This window comes from Buceros rhinoceros, unplaced genomic scaffold, assembly GCF_000710305.1.
Source record: "Buceros rhinoceros silvestris isolate BGI_N320 unplaced genomic scaffold, ASM71030v1 scaffold7320, whole genome shotgun sequence".
NCBI lineage: Eukaryota > Metazoa > Chordata > Aves > Bucerotiformes > Bucerotidae > Buceros > Buceros rhinoceros.
Window position 1 is genome coordinate 16,137 of NW_010387796.1, and position 15,326 is coordinate 31,462.

A 15,326-nucleotide genomic window follows, 5' to 3' on the forward strand; every position below is an offset into this window, starting at 1 on the left:
CTTTTATTCTACCCCCCCCCCCCCCCCCCAGATGCTAACATTACTTGGTCTAACGTTTAAAGTTAGACCACACAACACAAACACAGGTAATTTATTTGGGCAATTACGGGACTCCCTCCCTTTCCAAACAAAAGTGTGTCTCTGTACGCAGTGCGAGAAGGCTGAGGCTACACGTGGCACGGATTGAAAAGCCTTTTAAACTAGTTCTGGAACTGTTTTATTGTTCAGCCTGATGCCAAACAACAGAAATCAACAGATAGTCAAAACAGGGGGAAAAAAAATTTACTGATGAAGCAAATTCTTCCTCTTTTTAACGGGTATCTAAATTAAAGATTCAGAGTGCAAACCCAACAACAAGTTTGTGAATGGTTTTATAAATTGTGAGGGAAACAAATCGAAGTTGATGAGGCACACAAGAAGATAATTCTATCGTAATTAAAACATGGATTCCTGTCCCGTGAGCTCAAGCCCAGGCACACGCATTTTTGGAACACTGGACACTGGAGGGTGAGCGGGCCTTGAGTGCTGGTGAAGGAGCAGATGGTAATTAGCAAAATTGGTTACATCATAAGCATGTTTACTTCAAAACTAAAATAATGCAAGTGTTTTAGCTGAGTGGGGGAACATTTTCCTATTTTTTCCTAGTTAGCAGAAAAACAGGATGAGAAAGCAAGATCTGTCCTACAATTAACACTACAAATTAAAACCAAAGCTTTCAATATGAAAATTTTTTATTTCTTCTTAAACAAGAATGACAGAAAAACTTGTCTCTTAATGGAAAGGGTCATAATTACATTTCTGCTCTTCCAAATTAAAAATTGCTCAGCTCCAAAAGCTAACAGCACATGACACATCCAAGCAGACTTGCTAAGCCAACAACAGGAAACTTTAGCCTCCTGAATAAAAGCAGCATTGCCCAAAAGACAGTGATGTCTTCCAGGTGTTTTAGCAAAACCTGAAAGAACAAAAAAAAAAAATCAAAGTGGCAGTATTTTACTAAATTTTAAGTGCTGGTTTGTTTTGGAAAAGACAAGAAATTGTTGAAGCTAGTTAGACTATTAATACATTACTAACTGGTAACCAGCTGCAGCAACAGAACACATCTGTCCTAAGGAAATTTTGCAGAAGTGTATCACTATGACAGCTAATTGTTTTCCTAGTGCAGAGGTGCAAGTAGATAGAAAGCTTTGTGTGACAACCCAAATCCATACTTCGTTTTTGCTCTCACTTCACCTTACAAGTGTTTGGATCATCTAAAAAACAGTATGACTGTGTAATGCTTTTTATATATAAAATATATTTGTATTCACATGCACATACAGATAGAGGGATATAAAAATAAATTAATTTAAGCAAAAAAGGAGGTACAGCCTGAACAACAAAATCCCATTTGTCTCAACAGCTGGGAGCTAGCACTATACAGTCTTCTGTGCAATTTGGTTTTGCCTCTTTCTCTGCCGTGCAGTCCAAAGTCTAGACAGTATTAGAACTTGATAGAAAATTGTAAAAAACAAATCCAACCTCTTTTACAACAGCAAGGTTTCTATATGTAACCCTGAACATTGAGAAGAAAAACATCTTTAAAGGAGGGGGTTAAGAGAGAAAAAATCCAGTTAAGTTAGTGCAATGAGGTAACTAGGTAACAATAAATGCATTACATTAATTGCCAAACCAGGAAAAACCATTTTGGACAAGTTCATCTGACTGCTTCAAAACAAAACATGCAAAGCTGAAAGCACCAGAATTTGTCCCAGCCATCTTGGACACATCCTGACTCCCCAACTTCCCGTCTCTCCCATCTGAAGACCAAAAACCTGCCTTGCCTGTGCAAACTATGCATTTCTTCCTACCTTAGCTGCTCAGGCAAGACAATGAATCACTTACACTATTTAGGCAGGATATTAGGAAAATTTTCTTCACCAAAAGGGTTGTGAAGCACTGGAACAGGCTGCCCAGGGAAGTGGTGGAGTCACCATCCCTAGAAGCATTCAAAAGCCGTATAGATGTGGTGCTTAGGAACGTGGTTTATTGGTGACCTGTCAGTGCTGGGCTAACAGCTGGACTTGATGACCTCAAAGGTCTTTTCCAACCTAAATGATTCTATCATTCTATTAAAAGCTCCTTAGTCCTAAAGTACTTCAAGAAGGGTGGAATTATGAAAGAACCATATTGTTATTTCCAGTTACATTAATAAATAAATATATTCTCTGAAGAACCAAGTATCTTTTGACCCAGGAGCTCTGTACCATTTTCTCTCAAAGTCTAACTGTAATTGTAGCTCCATCTGAGCCAGCAGCATGCAATTCTGAAAGCTGTCAAACATTCATCTCCAAAAGTCTTCAAAGAGCTCCCAGGAGCAGTACGGATCTCTGGAAGAGCAGTGCCTCTGTGTTATTCTAGGGATGGAGAAGGCTGCATGCAGACAGCCAGGGCAAGGCAGTGGTACTAAGGAGAACCTTACAAAAACAGCTTTTCCTGCATGGCAAGGACTTTATTCCTAAAGTTGAACCATTCAAGAACTATTTAGTTCTCCCCAACAACTTAAGGAAAATTGATCTAATTGCAAAACTGCTATGTTTATTAGGTTCTGTATCACTTAACTGTAACAGTGATGCATATCCCCCTCCCCTAATTAAAACCAGAGCATTTCATGAACAATTTCCCTATTTTTACTGAAACACACATAACGTAACAAGAGGTGTGTTCCCACTTTCTAACCTAAAAGGTGAGGAAAAGAAATTAAAATATGTAAATGAAAGCTTGTGATAAGGTACCCCAGTAACTAACCTTAGTCTTGGATTAACCCCTGCAAGTTGCAGTGTAGGCATTTTTTTTTCCAACTCTAAGCTCAGAAAAACATTTACAATAGTTGCCTCATTGAGTACCCTCCCACAGCAGGCAGTCACGAGATCTCATAAATATAGCTCTGGCAAAGAGCCCGATTTTCTTCTGCTCATAGCTTGAATGAGTGTGAATTCAGCATTCAACTAGATTCTCTTATGCAAAATCCCATCAATAAGTTTCTGCTCCATATACTGTCACAGACACTTTTCCGTGCCATTCCCCACAGAGAAGTCTGTTCATTCCTCTGCTTACCAACAGTCGTCTTTCAGCAAGTAACACTGGCGTTTCAAAGTCCTGAGAGTACTCAGCTAGTGGTAAATTGCTACCATTCACTGCTGCAACAAAATACAGCAATTCAGGATGCCGTAGATAGTGTTTTGGTGTCTTAAGTCACTGGCTGAGGGCAGCAATTTGGTTTCTTTTCTACAGTAGCAAGGAAAAACCCACTCACATTTAAGATCCTTCGAATGAGTCCTCCCACAAATTCCTACATCAGCTCCAAGGACAAAGTTTCCGTAACACCCAGGACAGAATTTGAAAAAACACAGCTAACAAATTAAAATATACTGTCTCCAAAATTACTATTACGGACAGCTGAATAAGATCCAGAGACATCATTTATGGCCACAACTGCTACTTTCCACAGCTCTCAGTCCCAATTCTGCTGTTGTTTACTCAAGAGTAATTCAAAAGCAGTTCCTCTAAAGTCAGAAGTTCAAATTGTTGGGAAAACAGAAGAAAACAGGTAATGATCCAGCCTCAGAAGGGCCAATAACGAGCTACCAAAAATTCAGGAGGAAAAAAAAATTACGCCAAGGTAGGTAGGTCCCTCTCCTTCTTCCTCCCTACTGTTGCATTTCTTACATGCCCTTTGTCAATGACTAGTCTGATACCACTCGCAGCTTTAAGAAACTTCAGACTTTGTGGAAGCCAGATGACTTACCAGTTAAGCAGATAAATCTTTTCAGCATCCAGACTGTTATAAACGTGCTTATTCTCCATAAAAGATAACCCCAGTTTTATTGCCATTGCTATAACCTGCACTAAATTACCAGACACAGCAGTGATGATGAGCATGGTGTGGGTGCAGTATCTCAACTAACGGGCATCTCAGCAGCTCTAGCCACTGGATCGGTAAGATCTGAAAGCAGATTAACAGGCATCACAGACACGATGGCATCATGGCATGGCAGAGCCAAAGCACTCCAAACTCCCTTCTGTAACTAAAGGGGAGAATTGCTGCGAGCTTCAGTCCCAGACACTCATTTTGCTCAAAGGAAAAACATCTCAGGAAGCTCTTGCCAAAAGCAGCACAGCTGAGGAAGGTGTTCCTTGCCCTCACCTACGAGGCCAGTTAGTCCCAGGTCAGCCAGACTCTGCTGAATGGCAAGTGTCCTAGTAGCCATTCACGGGGCCACTGTCCAACAACATTTCTGCTGCTTTAGAAGAGCTACCTCTTTCTCCATGATTAAAGAAAATGTATGGTACTACTTCCGTGCCTGAATTCTTCCAAACCAGAGAAAACACATAGGAATTAAAGTCAGAAAAACTAAATTAAAGACTGATACAAGCAGATGTACAGGATCCATTTTACCTTTAAAGATGTCAGAGCACAAGCATCAAGGACAAGGAGTCATAACCTGAGCAGATTGCCCGCGTTTCTCTGCTGCTTGGCAATTAAGCACTGCCAGACAAACAATTTTGGCATCTCCTCTCTCCCCAGCACACCTGTAATAATTTCCTGGCTCTGGAACTGGGCAGGTATCCTGCTTTTGGCCATCTCTAAGACGCATCTCAGAGCAGGTGGAGAATGGCTGGGATAGGGACTGACACTAACAATTAGCTCAAATGACAGATGTTAAGAAGCAAAACAAAGTTTTTTCCTTAAGACCAAAATTTAAATACTGAATCATAAAAGCCAGTTGCAGCTCCTGAAGAAAGCAAAATGTCATTGCTCTTGAACTACTTAACGAACTGACTTAAACCAGAAGCACCAGAAAACCAGCAAGATTCACATATCTCATTAAAGCAAACTTTATTCAACATCTTCCTTCACCTAGAAGACAGCAGACTTGACTTACACTGGTTCAAAACACCAGATTATGAATCAAATTATTAGAGCAAATACTTTAATAAATCTTTGTTAGCTTTAAAAACACTTATAAGCATGCAGCAGCGTCTTTCCCCAGATAAGCTTACAGAGCAAAATTTAACAAGAGGCAGCCATGTGGGGGTTTTTTAAGCAAATCTGTGTTCACAAGAGCAACTACATCACAACATATTGCTTTGTTATAGCTACATACCGTGCTTGCACCACAACCTCATCTAGCAATGGTCTGCCAGTCTTGAAGTGACAGAAGTCAATTACTTCTATACACGAAGCTACCACTGACCAACGCACAAATACCAACAAACTAATTAGTCACAGCGGGTTCCTTTTTCCTAAGGCTTCCAGCTTGTGTTACCTGGACCACTCATTTCTTTCAACTAGGTTATGATGAAGATACAGCACTAGCTGAAAAAAATGCAGAAGGACCAGGTATGTGCAGCCTGGAGACTGCTTCTCAGATGCCACTGGGATGGTCATTTGAATGACTGTACCTGGAATGCAAAGCTGCCATAGCAAGGAGCCAAGGTTGCAGCTGCCTGGGTCAGCCAGTGGGACACAGCAATTGCCTGAAACCACAGCAAGGAAATTAACCTTCACCAGCAACTCAAAGGCTACTTCAGACTGTCTGAAGAGTACTTTTAACTATTCAACTACTTTCAACTGCTCAATTACAATCAAGTCTTCTAAATGTTTTTTCATGAGGTCTTTACCCAGGAAAAGAAGCCACACAGCGCAATTTACTGTGCTCTTTTAGCCAACATAAAACATTTCACTTCCCTATTAGGAAAGTGAGGAGGAAGTCTAAGGGACACATATTTTGTAATTAAAATGGATTCTCTGATGTTTTGTTGAAGAACTGAAGTCTAAGACAGAAGAGCACATGCTTGGCCAGATCAGCAAGCTCAATTCATCTCTGACGTTCAGCCACAACCAGAGGGAGTGCAGCTGCCTTTGTGGGCCTGGTGCTCACGTCTTGCGTCCTGCCACAGGAGTTTCATGATGATCCCCATGAACTAGCCTTCGTTAATGGACACGCAAAGTCCTCCTGTGTACGTATGCACTCCAGCCTCATCATCAGGGAGACCTCCTTTGCTCAAACCAGAGGGTGGCCCCAGGATCGGTGCTTCATTTGCTAGCAGTGACAATGGCACTGGTTTTCTCTCCAAGAATTAGGAAGCAACCTAGGGGGTGATAGGGACATAAAGATAGCTGCATAGAAAAGAATTACTTTATGGACATCTTCCCCTCTTCCATAAAAGCTTTACAGAGGATCCACAGCACAGCTCTACTGTCAGAGCCACCTCTATTGCCAGTATTAAGACTTCTGGGCCAACAGGCAGAAACAAACCTTGCCAAGCTGAGAAAACACATGTGTGTGTATGCACACACACCTCACTTTTCTTAAAACCATTTTGCCCATGTTGTACAGGCCCAATTCAGCATCAAGCATGTACCTGACTGAATGTATGAACAGACCCAGTGACTTAAGCTCAGCCTGTGCTCTCAAAAGTAAGAGCCTCCACTGCCCCTTCCCTTACCTAACGTCTTCTCCTGCTGTTGCCAGGTCAGATCTGAGCTGGCTGGAAGTCGCAGGCATAGTTTCATGCCAGATTAAACAGAGCCTATGGCCTGTGCTGACACTGGTGCTCCTCTAATCACAGTGACCATGAGCTAAGCAGAGAGCTGAAAATGAAAAATAATCCAAATGAAAATAAAAGCAAATAGTTTTCAACACGCCCATTGCAAGGTGACACACTTGCCAGTATGAGCTTGAAAGAGCCTGGCAATACAGCCCCACATCAGTTCAACCCCACCCTCCCCCCCCCAGCAAAGAGAAGAGGGAGCCAGGTTGGGCAGGGACCATGCCTGATGGTGGCAGCCCACACTTTGATTACTTTTCATCAGCTATAAACTACCAAAGAGCTGCTAACACAGGCCAGTTGAAGAGCAGCACAGTCCTGCTCCTGGGGGAAAACCAGAAGAATCATCTTCAGTGCAAGAAAGCCTACCATAGCATTTAAACTCCTTCTCTCATTTCACCCTAGCCTTTACCTTGTGGTGCCACATCCATCACCCCACCAAGCAGCCTACTCCACCAAGCAGTCATGATCCAACTCTCCCAAGTAGCAGCCAACCTTCCTCAGCCTGCCCATCATCTCTACTCCCTCCACCTTGCTGGCACAACAGTTTGTTGAACTGCACTGTGACCTAAATTGAGGAACTGAGCTGAAAAGCAACTCAAAAATTGAAGGGAAACATAAAAATCCATAAAGATAACATTAAAAAAAAAGAGGTAAACATAAATATCCATCTGGATCAGATCTCTGACCAGGATCTGTGGTTTGTCACAGAAATGCAAAGCTCATCTGCCAGGAAGGTATCGGAGCAAACAGCCAGGAGCAAGGGAGGTGCAATCACAGCTGAAAAACAGACTCATTAACCCCCACTACAGCCCAAGCCCAACGGGTAAAGAGCAGCTTGCTCTGCTTTCCTATGAGCTCTTTCAGTGTTGCTTAAGACACTTCATATCGTCTCTGCTGCAGGGTAGGAAGACAGACAGGGCAAGTTGCTCCACTTTATTTAACCTAAGCAGCCAACCCCCTCTGGCAGGTCAATAGCCTGTCAATGTCCACTGGCTATCTTAACCAAGAGTGAGACAAGGTAAATACCTTAGATATAATGTCCAGAGGACTCCCTAGGTATCGCCAGCTCCTCACCATTATTCGAAAACACACTGATTATGCTTTGCACAGCTCTAAACCAGTTAATACAGGCAGACTCCACTGCAAAGAGTAAGCTCTGATGTTAAGGCAACCAGCTGGAAGCCAGTGAAATGGAAGCGTGTTATTTCCATGCAGAGCTTTAGGAAATCTATTATTTAAGTATTCTGTATAATTTTTTGGACTTCAAAAACAAAAGTTAAAGGGTTCAAAAAAAGCTCTCCATAAACTGTCTGATATCTGGAAACCCCATATTACAGTATGGTTCTAGAGCCTTTTATGATTGCTCTGAAATGAAATGACCCTCATTTCTCTAAATACCAATTTCAACAGGAAAATTCTGATACTAGAGAGCTTCTTAGTATGAGACCGGGCTATAAGAAAATAGTTTTCAGGTTAAACTAGACAAATTCCAGCTTAAAATCACACCTCCTTTTAACAATTTGGGAAATTAACAGTTAGACCAGCTTATTTAGAACACTATTTTATCAATGAAGTCAGCACCATCTGAAGCCTCTAACATGAATCTGAGAAGTTTTAAGTGGTTTGTTTTGTTTTGTTTTTTTTAACTTTAGCTCTACCAGATGTTATAAATGCAGCAAAATTTTGATGCTTGTGTTATTTGGGTCAGTCTAGGTGATAATGATACTAAAAATGGAGGAGATCATTTCTATCCCCAGAGTGCAGCCGAGCTTTCACAGGAGATCTTCTTGAATAATCAAGTTAAAAGAGGGAGGACAGGGCTCTTGCTCCCTCACCTTTGTGTATATGCAGATTGGATTAGGAGAGTTCAATGAAGAACAAGCAGATACCTTCTCCTCTCACTCCAGCTAGCACTTACCTTTCTGCAGGGTTTTACCCATATATTATCACATCAGAGAAAAGACGTTGACAGGAGAGACTCCTGAGAAGTCCCCTGGGCCCCAAGGGTCTCCCATATCTCTCGCTGGCAGAACACCCTGGCAGAGCACTTACAAGAGGCAGTGCAGTAGATAAGGACAAGTTGGATATCGGCTCTTGCAGAGCCTGAAGACCACTCAGGAGTCCTCAGATCTCAGAGGCTGCTCCAGACAGAGGAGGAGCCTGGCTGGATCTCCATGACCCAGTTATGGACCATATACTTCTAAGAATAACTTCCTCATCAAGTGAGGAGAATTTTCTTTTCCCATCCTCATAAACATATCCTTTACCCTCATTACATTTTTATTAAGACATCCCTCAGCATGAGTGCCAAACAAACCTTTAAGAGACTTGAATTTCTTCAGTGTGCACTTCCCTATCTCAGACAACACAGAGCAGACACAAAGACGAACCTTCTTGATAGGATGGATGCCCAAAGCACAGACCAGGGAAAAGATGACAGAATAACAGAAAGGAGCATGGGACGAGAGTCCCAGCTTCTATAACTGTGGGCTGTTCCCTAAGATAAAATATTCGCAGAGAGGCCAATGAGGTCAAACATCCATTCGCCCCATTTGATAATAATGATCGAGAAAGTCAGCATTCATAAAAGACACTGATGTATCACATGTCCTGAAAATACAATCCTACCAGCCTTTGTTCAAAGCAGGAATCCCAACATGAATAAAACAAATCTTCAAGAGAGAAAAAATAGGGCTTTTAACAAAATTTTTCAACAGACCTTTAGCTAGAGCAGCACTAGTGGGCACAGCTGTAATTACAGCAAACCTACATAATGCGTCTGAACTAGCTTAGCCCTTTCCCTGCAAGCAGAGAAGCTGCCACATCAGTAACTCCGTTGCTAGGGCAACTGCTTACTTTCCATATCAACTGCAAACTCGTTGCTATGGAGACACGTATACAAGAAAAATTCCTCTCCACAGCCAAGGACCAGATGGTAGGGAAGTCAGGGAAGTCATGGGCTAACGGGCTATACTAAATGGGACACACACTAGAGGACATTTAGATCTGTATGTTCACAATAGGATTAGTCTAAATGACTGAATTTACAGGTCCAGCGATACAAACAAAGCCACGGAACTCCTCATCTACTCCCCATCATGTGATACTTCATATTCTGCCCAACTATTATTAACCTGCTGAGCTCAATGCAAAGAGGTCTGTACAATCAAGGGCTCAGGATGTTCCCTTCTTCAGCCCGGTTCTCTGTCTGAATCCCGACCAGCCTCAACGCAAAGTTACATGAATAGCCACTCTGTCGGCTCGCCAGGTAAGGCTGATGGCATTGCAGCTGAAGTGGAATAGCAGCAGCGCATAAACAAATCTGATGAGAAAAATGTCTTTTCCTGGCATTCCACACCAGACCTAAAAGCACCAGGACAGGACATGTGAAAAACTGAAGTGATGCAGCCTGTAACTCATCGTCTTTTTTTTTTTTTTCTTCTCTGTTACAAGGATCTCACATCAGGAAATACAAGCATTCATATGCAGGCAAAAAAAGCTGCATACTATTAAAACATATTTAGCCCCATGAATTTAAATTAGTGGAACCCAAGATTGAGAAAACTACTATGCAGAGGGAATAAAAAAAAAAAAATTAAGTGTTCAGCAGAACTTTTTTTAGAAAAACGATTACTGAAAGGCTACACAAACACTGGAAAGCACAACTAGGAGAGGAAAAGCTTCTAGCTTTTCACAACGTGTCAATGCACATCAACCAGCAAATGCCTGCAATTCCAGCACTGATTAACTCCTTCCCCCCATGCTGTTCATGTTTCAAAGCCTATCCTGTTAGCATTTTATAATGTGCCATTTGCTAAATGCTTCTTTTTCCACATAAAGACAGTGAGACAGGCAGACTTCAAACCTGCAATTTGCAGTATCTGGCTGCAAAGGGGAAGCAGTGGCATGAAATGATTCCTTACAGAGAAGGGTCCCCTATTCCCCTGCCCCAAGCCCCAGCCCAAAACCAGAGAACTCCTAAGTGGACACCTTCCTTCTGAATAGCAGAGACGCTTGCTGCAAGCTACCTGAATCAACCCCAAGTGTGCCTGTGCACACACACAAAGGTATTTTCAAAGCCAGCAGCTGCCGTTTACTGCTTTCCAAGTCCACAATTAGCTGTCAAGCACCTGATTCAGCAACTCTTACTGAGAGCCAATTCTGCACTCAGGACTCTGTCCACCATGTCCCTTGACCAGGACATTAAAAAACCCAACAGGGGATTTAAATGACCTGCCCTGTTGCATTTTACATCTGAAAGTCTCATCTTATTCACCTTAATGCCGGCTACCTGCAGTTACGACCATCTCCAGGAGATCAAAGAAATTCTTCCTCGTAACCTGGGATTTTCCAGGAATGAATAAAACCCCACCTCGTTATTCATACAGGCAAGGCCTCCCACCACACCTTGTTGTCTAGCTGTGTAACCATGGCTCTAATCACAAATTTGAGATGTAGGTGACTAGTCATGCATTGTGCTCCGCCACTTCCCTGTGGAGAAGCAGCACGTCGTGGTATTGTTCATACGAGCCCAGCAGACTGCCGGATATTTGATAGATAGACACGAAGACAAGTTCCTCATAGGAAGGAAGCTGTAATCTAAATAGTCAACTTGTAAACGGAGGAAAAGGTATAGAACAAAACACAAACGGCAACACAATGTTAAACACATGCCTTGCCAGTTACAGTATTTTGGGTCTTTATATTGCGTGAACTTTTCTTACGATCTAGGACAGGATCATAAAAGCCTAGTGTGGCATTTGTTATTACAGTCTCACTTCCAAAAAAACATTTTAAGACTCTGGTTTACATAAAACCAGATCCAGTTCAGGAACAAGTTTTTTAATCTCACGCATAACCTTTCACAGCAATTTATTTATAAAAATACCAACACACAGTGTGTGATCAGCCATATATGGAAGTGGATTCTAGGGAATAAGACCTAAAAAAGAAGAAAAAAAAAAAAAAGACAGAAGCGTCAATTGTTTAAAAAAGGAAAGGTCCATAAAAAATAATCTAAAATGGAAAGTTAGTAGTTTAGGGTAATGTACGACTCTTCCTCCAGAGTTACTTGAGCTCCTATTCCACAGCATTTAAAGTTAAATCACAAACAAAATAGGGAGAACAGCACCACCAACAGAAGTGTAGTTTCAGGGTAGCCAGTTACAAGACAATCATAGTATTTATTTCACTGAAACACAGAAGTTGAGTGTCTTTTATTGTTACTCCTAGAAGAAAGCGTCCACCTTCTGATCTTCACCCAGTTTTAGAGACAGATAGTCAGTGATGTGATTTTACCTGGTATTTTTTTCACTAACTTGTGAGAAGGCCTGTGAAATCGATCTGCAAGCTGATACTTTTATCACGTATTTCTTCTTTGCCAAAGATTCATCCAGACCACTGTTTCTTGAGATGGTCCCCCTTGGAAACAGATACCTGCACGCAGGCAGACTGACGCGGTAGAATGCTATGCAAAAGGACTGCCTCCACTGCTCGGCTCGCTTCCCCATTCCCTTGCACACTGTCTCTTCCTGCAGACGCCACCGAGGATTCAGCAATGAACCCAGGCGACAACAACAGAGATCCGAAAGCAAAAATGTGCCTCCCAGGCTTCTGCCACCACACCAGTTGCAGAAGCTGCAAGAGCCCAGGGAAGGTACAACTGTAATTTTCGTGAATGGCAACTTTCACCTCTGATGCCAGACCTATCTCCTCTCTTTGAAGAGTTTCTCAAAAAATCTGCCTGAAATGGAATGAAGCTTCATCACCGAAATTCAGAACTACTTCCATTTGTTTAAGAGAAATAAAAGTTTTTTCAGATTACAACACAGACCAGGGAAAAAGTGATGGACTCTTACATAAGGCATACCCTTTCACTATACATTTGTAGAAGCCAAGAACAGCAAGCAGCCTATTTATAACATGATTACATTCATCTAGTATAGCTGGAAACCATTACCACAGCATGATAACTAAAAACATTATTTAACCACTATGCATGAACACACCAGCTGGGGGAAAAAGAAAAAAAAACACACACAGAGAGTACTTTTTTTACAGACGTCTAGACAATGAATTTATATTAAAATCAGAATGAGCCATGCTAAAGAAACGTTGGCTCTCTGAATTTAATGAACTATGTTACCAGGGACAGTGTTGCATATTCTGCATTGCACTGTCACAGACACATTCTGGGATTAGCAAGTGAGTATTTTCCGAGCCAGACAGGTTCCCATAGTTCCAAACTTACCTGACTTCTGTCTTTGTCCACTTTCTTAAAACACTTATTCAAAGATAGATTATGCCTCACAGAATTTTTCCATCCAGTGGGTGCATTTGCAAAATACGGAAAGTGTTCCAAGATCCAGTTGTATATATCCTTTACAGGCAGTCTTTTGGTTGGCGAGTCCTCAATGGCCATAAATATGAGGCAGCTAAAGGAATAAGGAGGTTTGCAGTTGGGGTTCTGCTTGGCATCATAGGGCATGTCAGAGTGGGCAGGGGACGGCGGTGTGTCATCACCAATGTCCTGAACGGGGCTAACGCTCCTTAACACCGAGTCCCCAAAGCTCTTCAGCAAGTTCTTGCTCTCATGTAACCAGTTCAAATTCGTTAGTTCTTCATCTTCCATGGCCCCTTTATCTAATCTGATGGCAGGCAAAGAGAAATCTAGGTCCTCGTCATCATGAAGTGCCTTTGATAAATCACTATCTTGGTAACGCTGGCTCAATCCGCTGGGAACACTAATTCCTGAGCCCTCTGGCTTCTTACTGGGAGGCATGACTGGACCCATTTAGACAGCAGCTCCTGGGAGAGTGAATCCAAAAGAAACAGAGAGAAAAGTTAGCTCATAAAAAGATACTGCGTAACATTTTGACAGCTTTTCCCTATCTGGTCACTTGGCCTTCTGCCACCTGTATTAAAAATGACAAACTCACAGCAACACTCATGCGCAACTATTGAGTAAAATAAAGTCGAGACAAGGGAAAAAATGTCAGTTGATGGAATAAGATGATAATCATGATACACCTCAGTTCTGCCTGTACGTGAAGCCCCACACAGGAAATCCAAAAGACGTGTTCCTTTAATGATGAGTCTGTGTATCAAATCATTGAGTACTCTGATTGTATCACTTTAATAAGCATGTGAACTAAAAAAAAAAAAAAGAGAGGGGCTTAAGGCCAGTTGCTTTAGATTAAGTTCAGCTGTTTCACTTTTGAGGACAATACAACAGCACCCTGATTAAAGTAATTCTGGCTAAAGCGGACAAGCATCTAATCTGACTACAGTCGTAGTTGCAGCACAACTCAGAAATGACAGCAGAACTTCAAAACCAGCAAGGAAGGAAAGAAAGCAATGCATGGTAGTTTTGGGACCAGGGCCAAGACACGGCGGAACAAGTGCCAGAGGAATAGAGCACTTCAAAAATGTATGTAAACAGAGAAGATTTTAACATAAGCTGAACTGTATTTCAAACATGGTAGAAAATAGAGGCAGAAAGTCTGCTGTGATGCTCAACAGTGGCCCAGGAGAGGTGGGATGAGCCCACGAGGGTACCGAACCAGCAGGCCCCAAGGGGACACATATGAGCAACAACATTCAGGAGGACCTGAGCCCTTCAGAAGCGGGGTGAAATTGAGCACCTGTCCAACTTGAGGGAAGCAGACAGGAGAACAACAACTCCACTTCAGAAGCAGAAGACAGGCTCCCTTAGCTTCTCCATAGAGTAAAACTCCCAGAATTCATGTCTGGATATGTGAACAGCAGTGAAACAAAAACTGGGAAGAGTGAATAATGGATTTAAAAATTATTAAACTTCCTGCACAAACAATGAACAAGAGCAAAACGATTCCCTGTATAAAAATGTATCCTCAGCAGCTCCCTGAAGACATGGAGTCACACCGCTGATACTGTAAACGCAGGGCAAAAAACTGCAGGTAACAAGAGAACGAGCCACCTATCTACAGGAAAAAAAGAGCATGAGAGCCATTCTGGGCAAGAGAAATAATGGACTTTATCGCACCTGTTACAGAAAGGCAAAAATGAAAAAGCAAAGTTCCTCTGCTCTTTCTAGAAACACCTCACACCAAAGCAGCCATTCCTAAAAAAGAGCCACACAGAACTTTACGCACAGAAGCCCGTTAATACACACCATCACCCAACAAGCTCAGCGAACGTGTGGTTTCACACAAGTATCTGGAAGAGGAAAAAACACCAAGGCAGATATAAACACTGGGAGACCAAACTTACGTAGGTCCCACTTCCTCGCTTTCAAAACAGCATCCCGCACAGCCAGAAGGTAAACATAAGTATTGCTGGTGTCCGGGGGCACCAGCATTGCCTACCTACACCGCACACTCAAGTTTGAGTCCAAATAGAAGTTATCTTTCAAAACAGCATCCAGCACAGCCAGAAGGTAAACATAAGTATTGCTGGTGTCCGGGGGCACCAGCATTGCCTACCTACACCGCACACTCAAGTTTGAGTCCAAATAGAAGTTATGTCCCATGAGCTTCTAAACAGGAAAATTATATGATGGCTGACAGTAATTTAATTGCACTGTTGCTATGACAACATGCTGCTCTCTTTCTGTTTAATTTGCTTATTTGCCAGGATCCTCCCAAAGGGCCATATCATATCATTTTTCTTTCTTTCTTCTGCTCTCCAGGCAGCGGTCCCCACGGGTGCTAGGGGTCACCGGGCGGCCGTGGTGCCGCGGAGCCCCCTCG

General features: G+C 42.3%; 1 protein-coding gene across 1 annotated transcript in view; it reads right to left on the reverse strand.

Moving 5' to 3' along the window:
- LOC104492149 (forkhead box protein N3) overlaps nt 1-13,390 on the reverse strand; it is a gene marked incomplete at its 3' end in the record, with an annotated part of 28,577 nt that extends 15,187 nt beyond the window's left edge. Inside the window, exon 1 of the mRNA XM_010134700.1 lies at nt 12,848-13,390. Coding sequence (XP_010133002.1) covers nt 12,848-13,390 — 543 coding nt within the window. The remainder of the gene's footprint in view (nt 1-12,847) is intronic.
- Nucleotides 13,391-15,326: the final 1,936 nt, after the last annotated feature.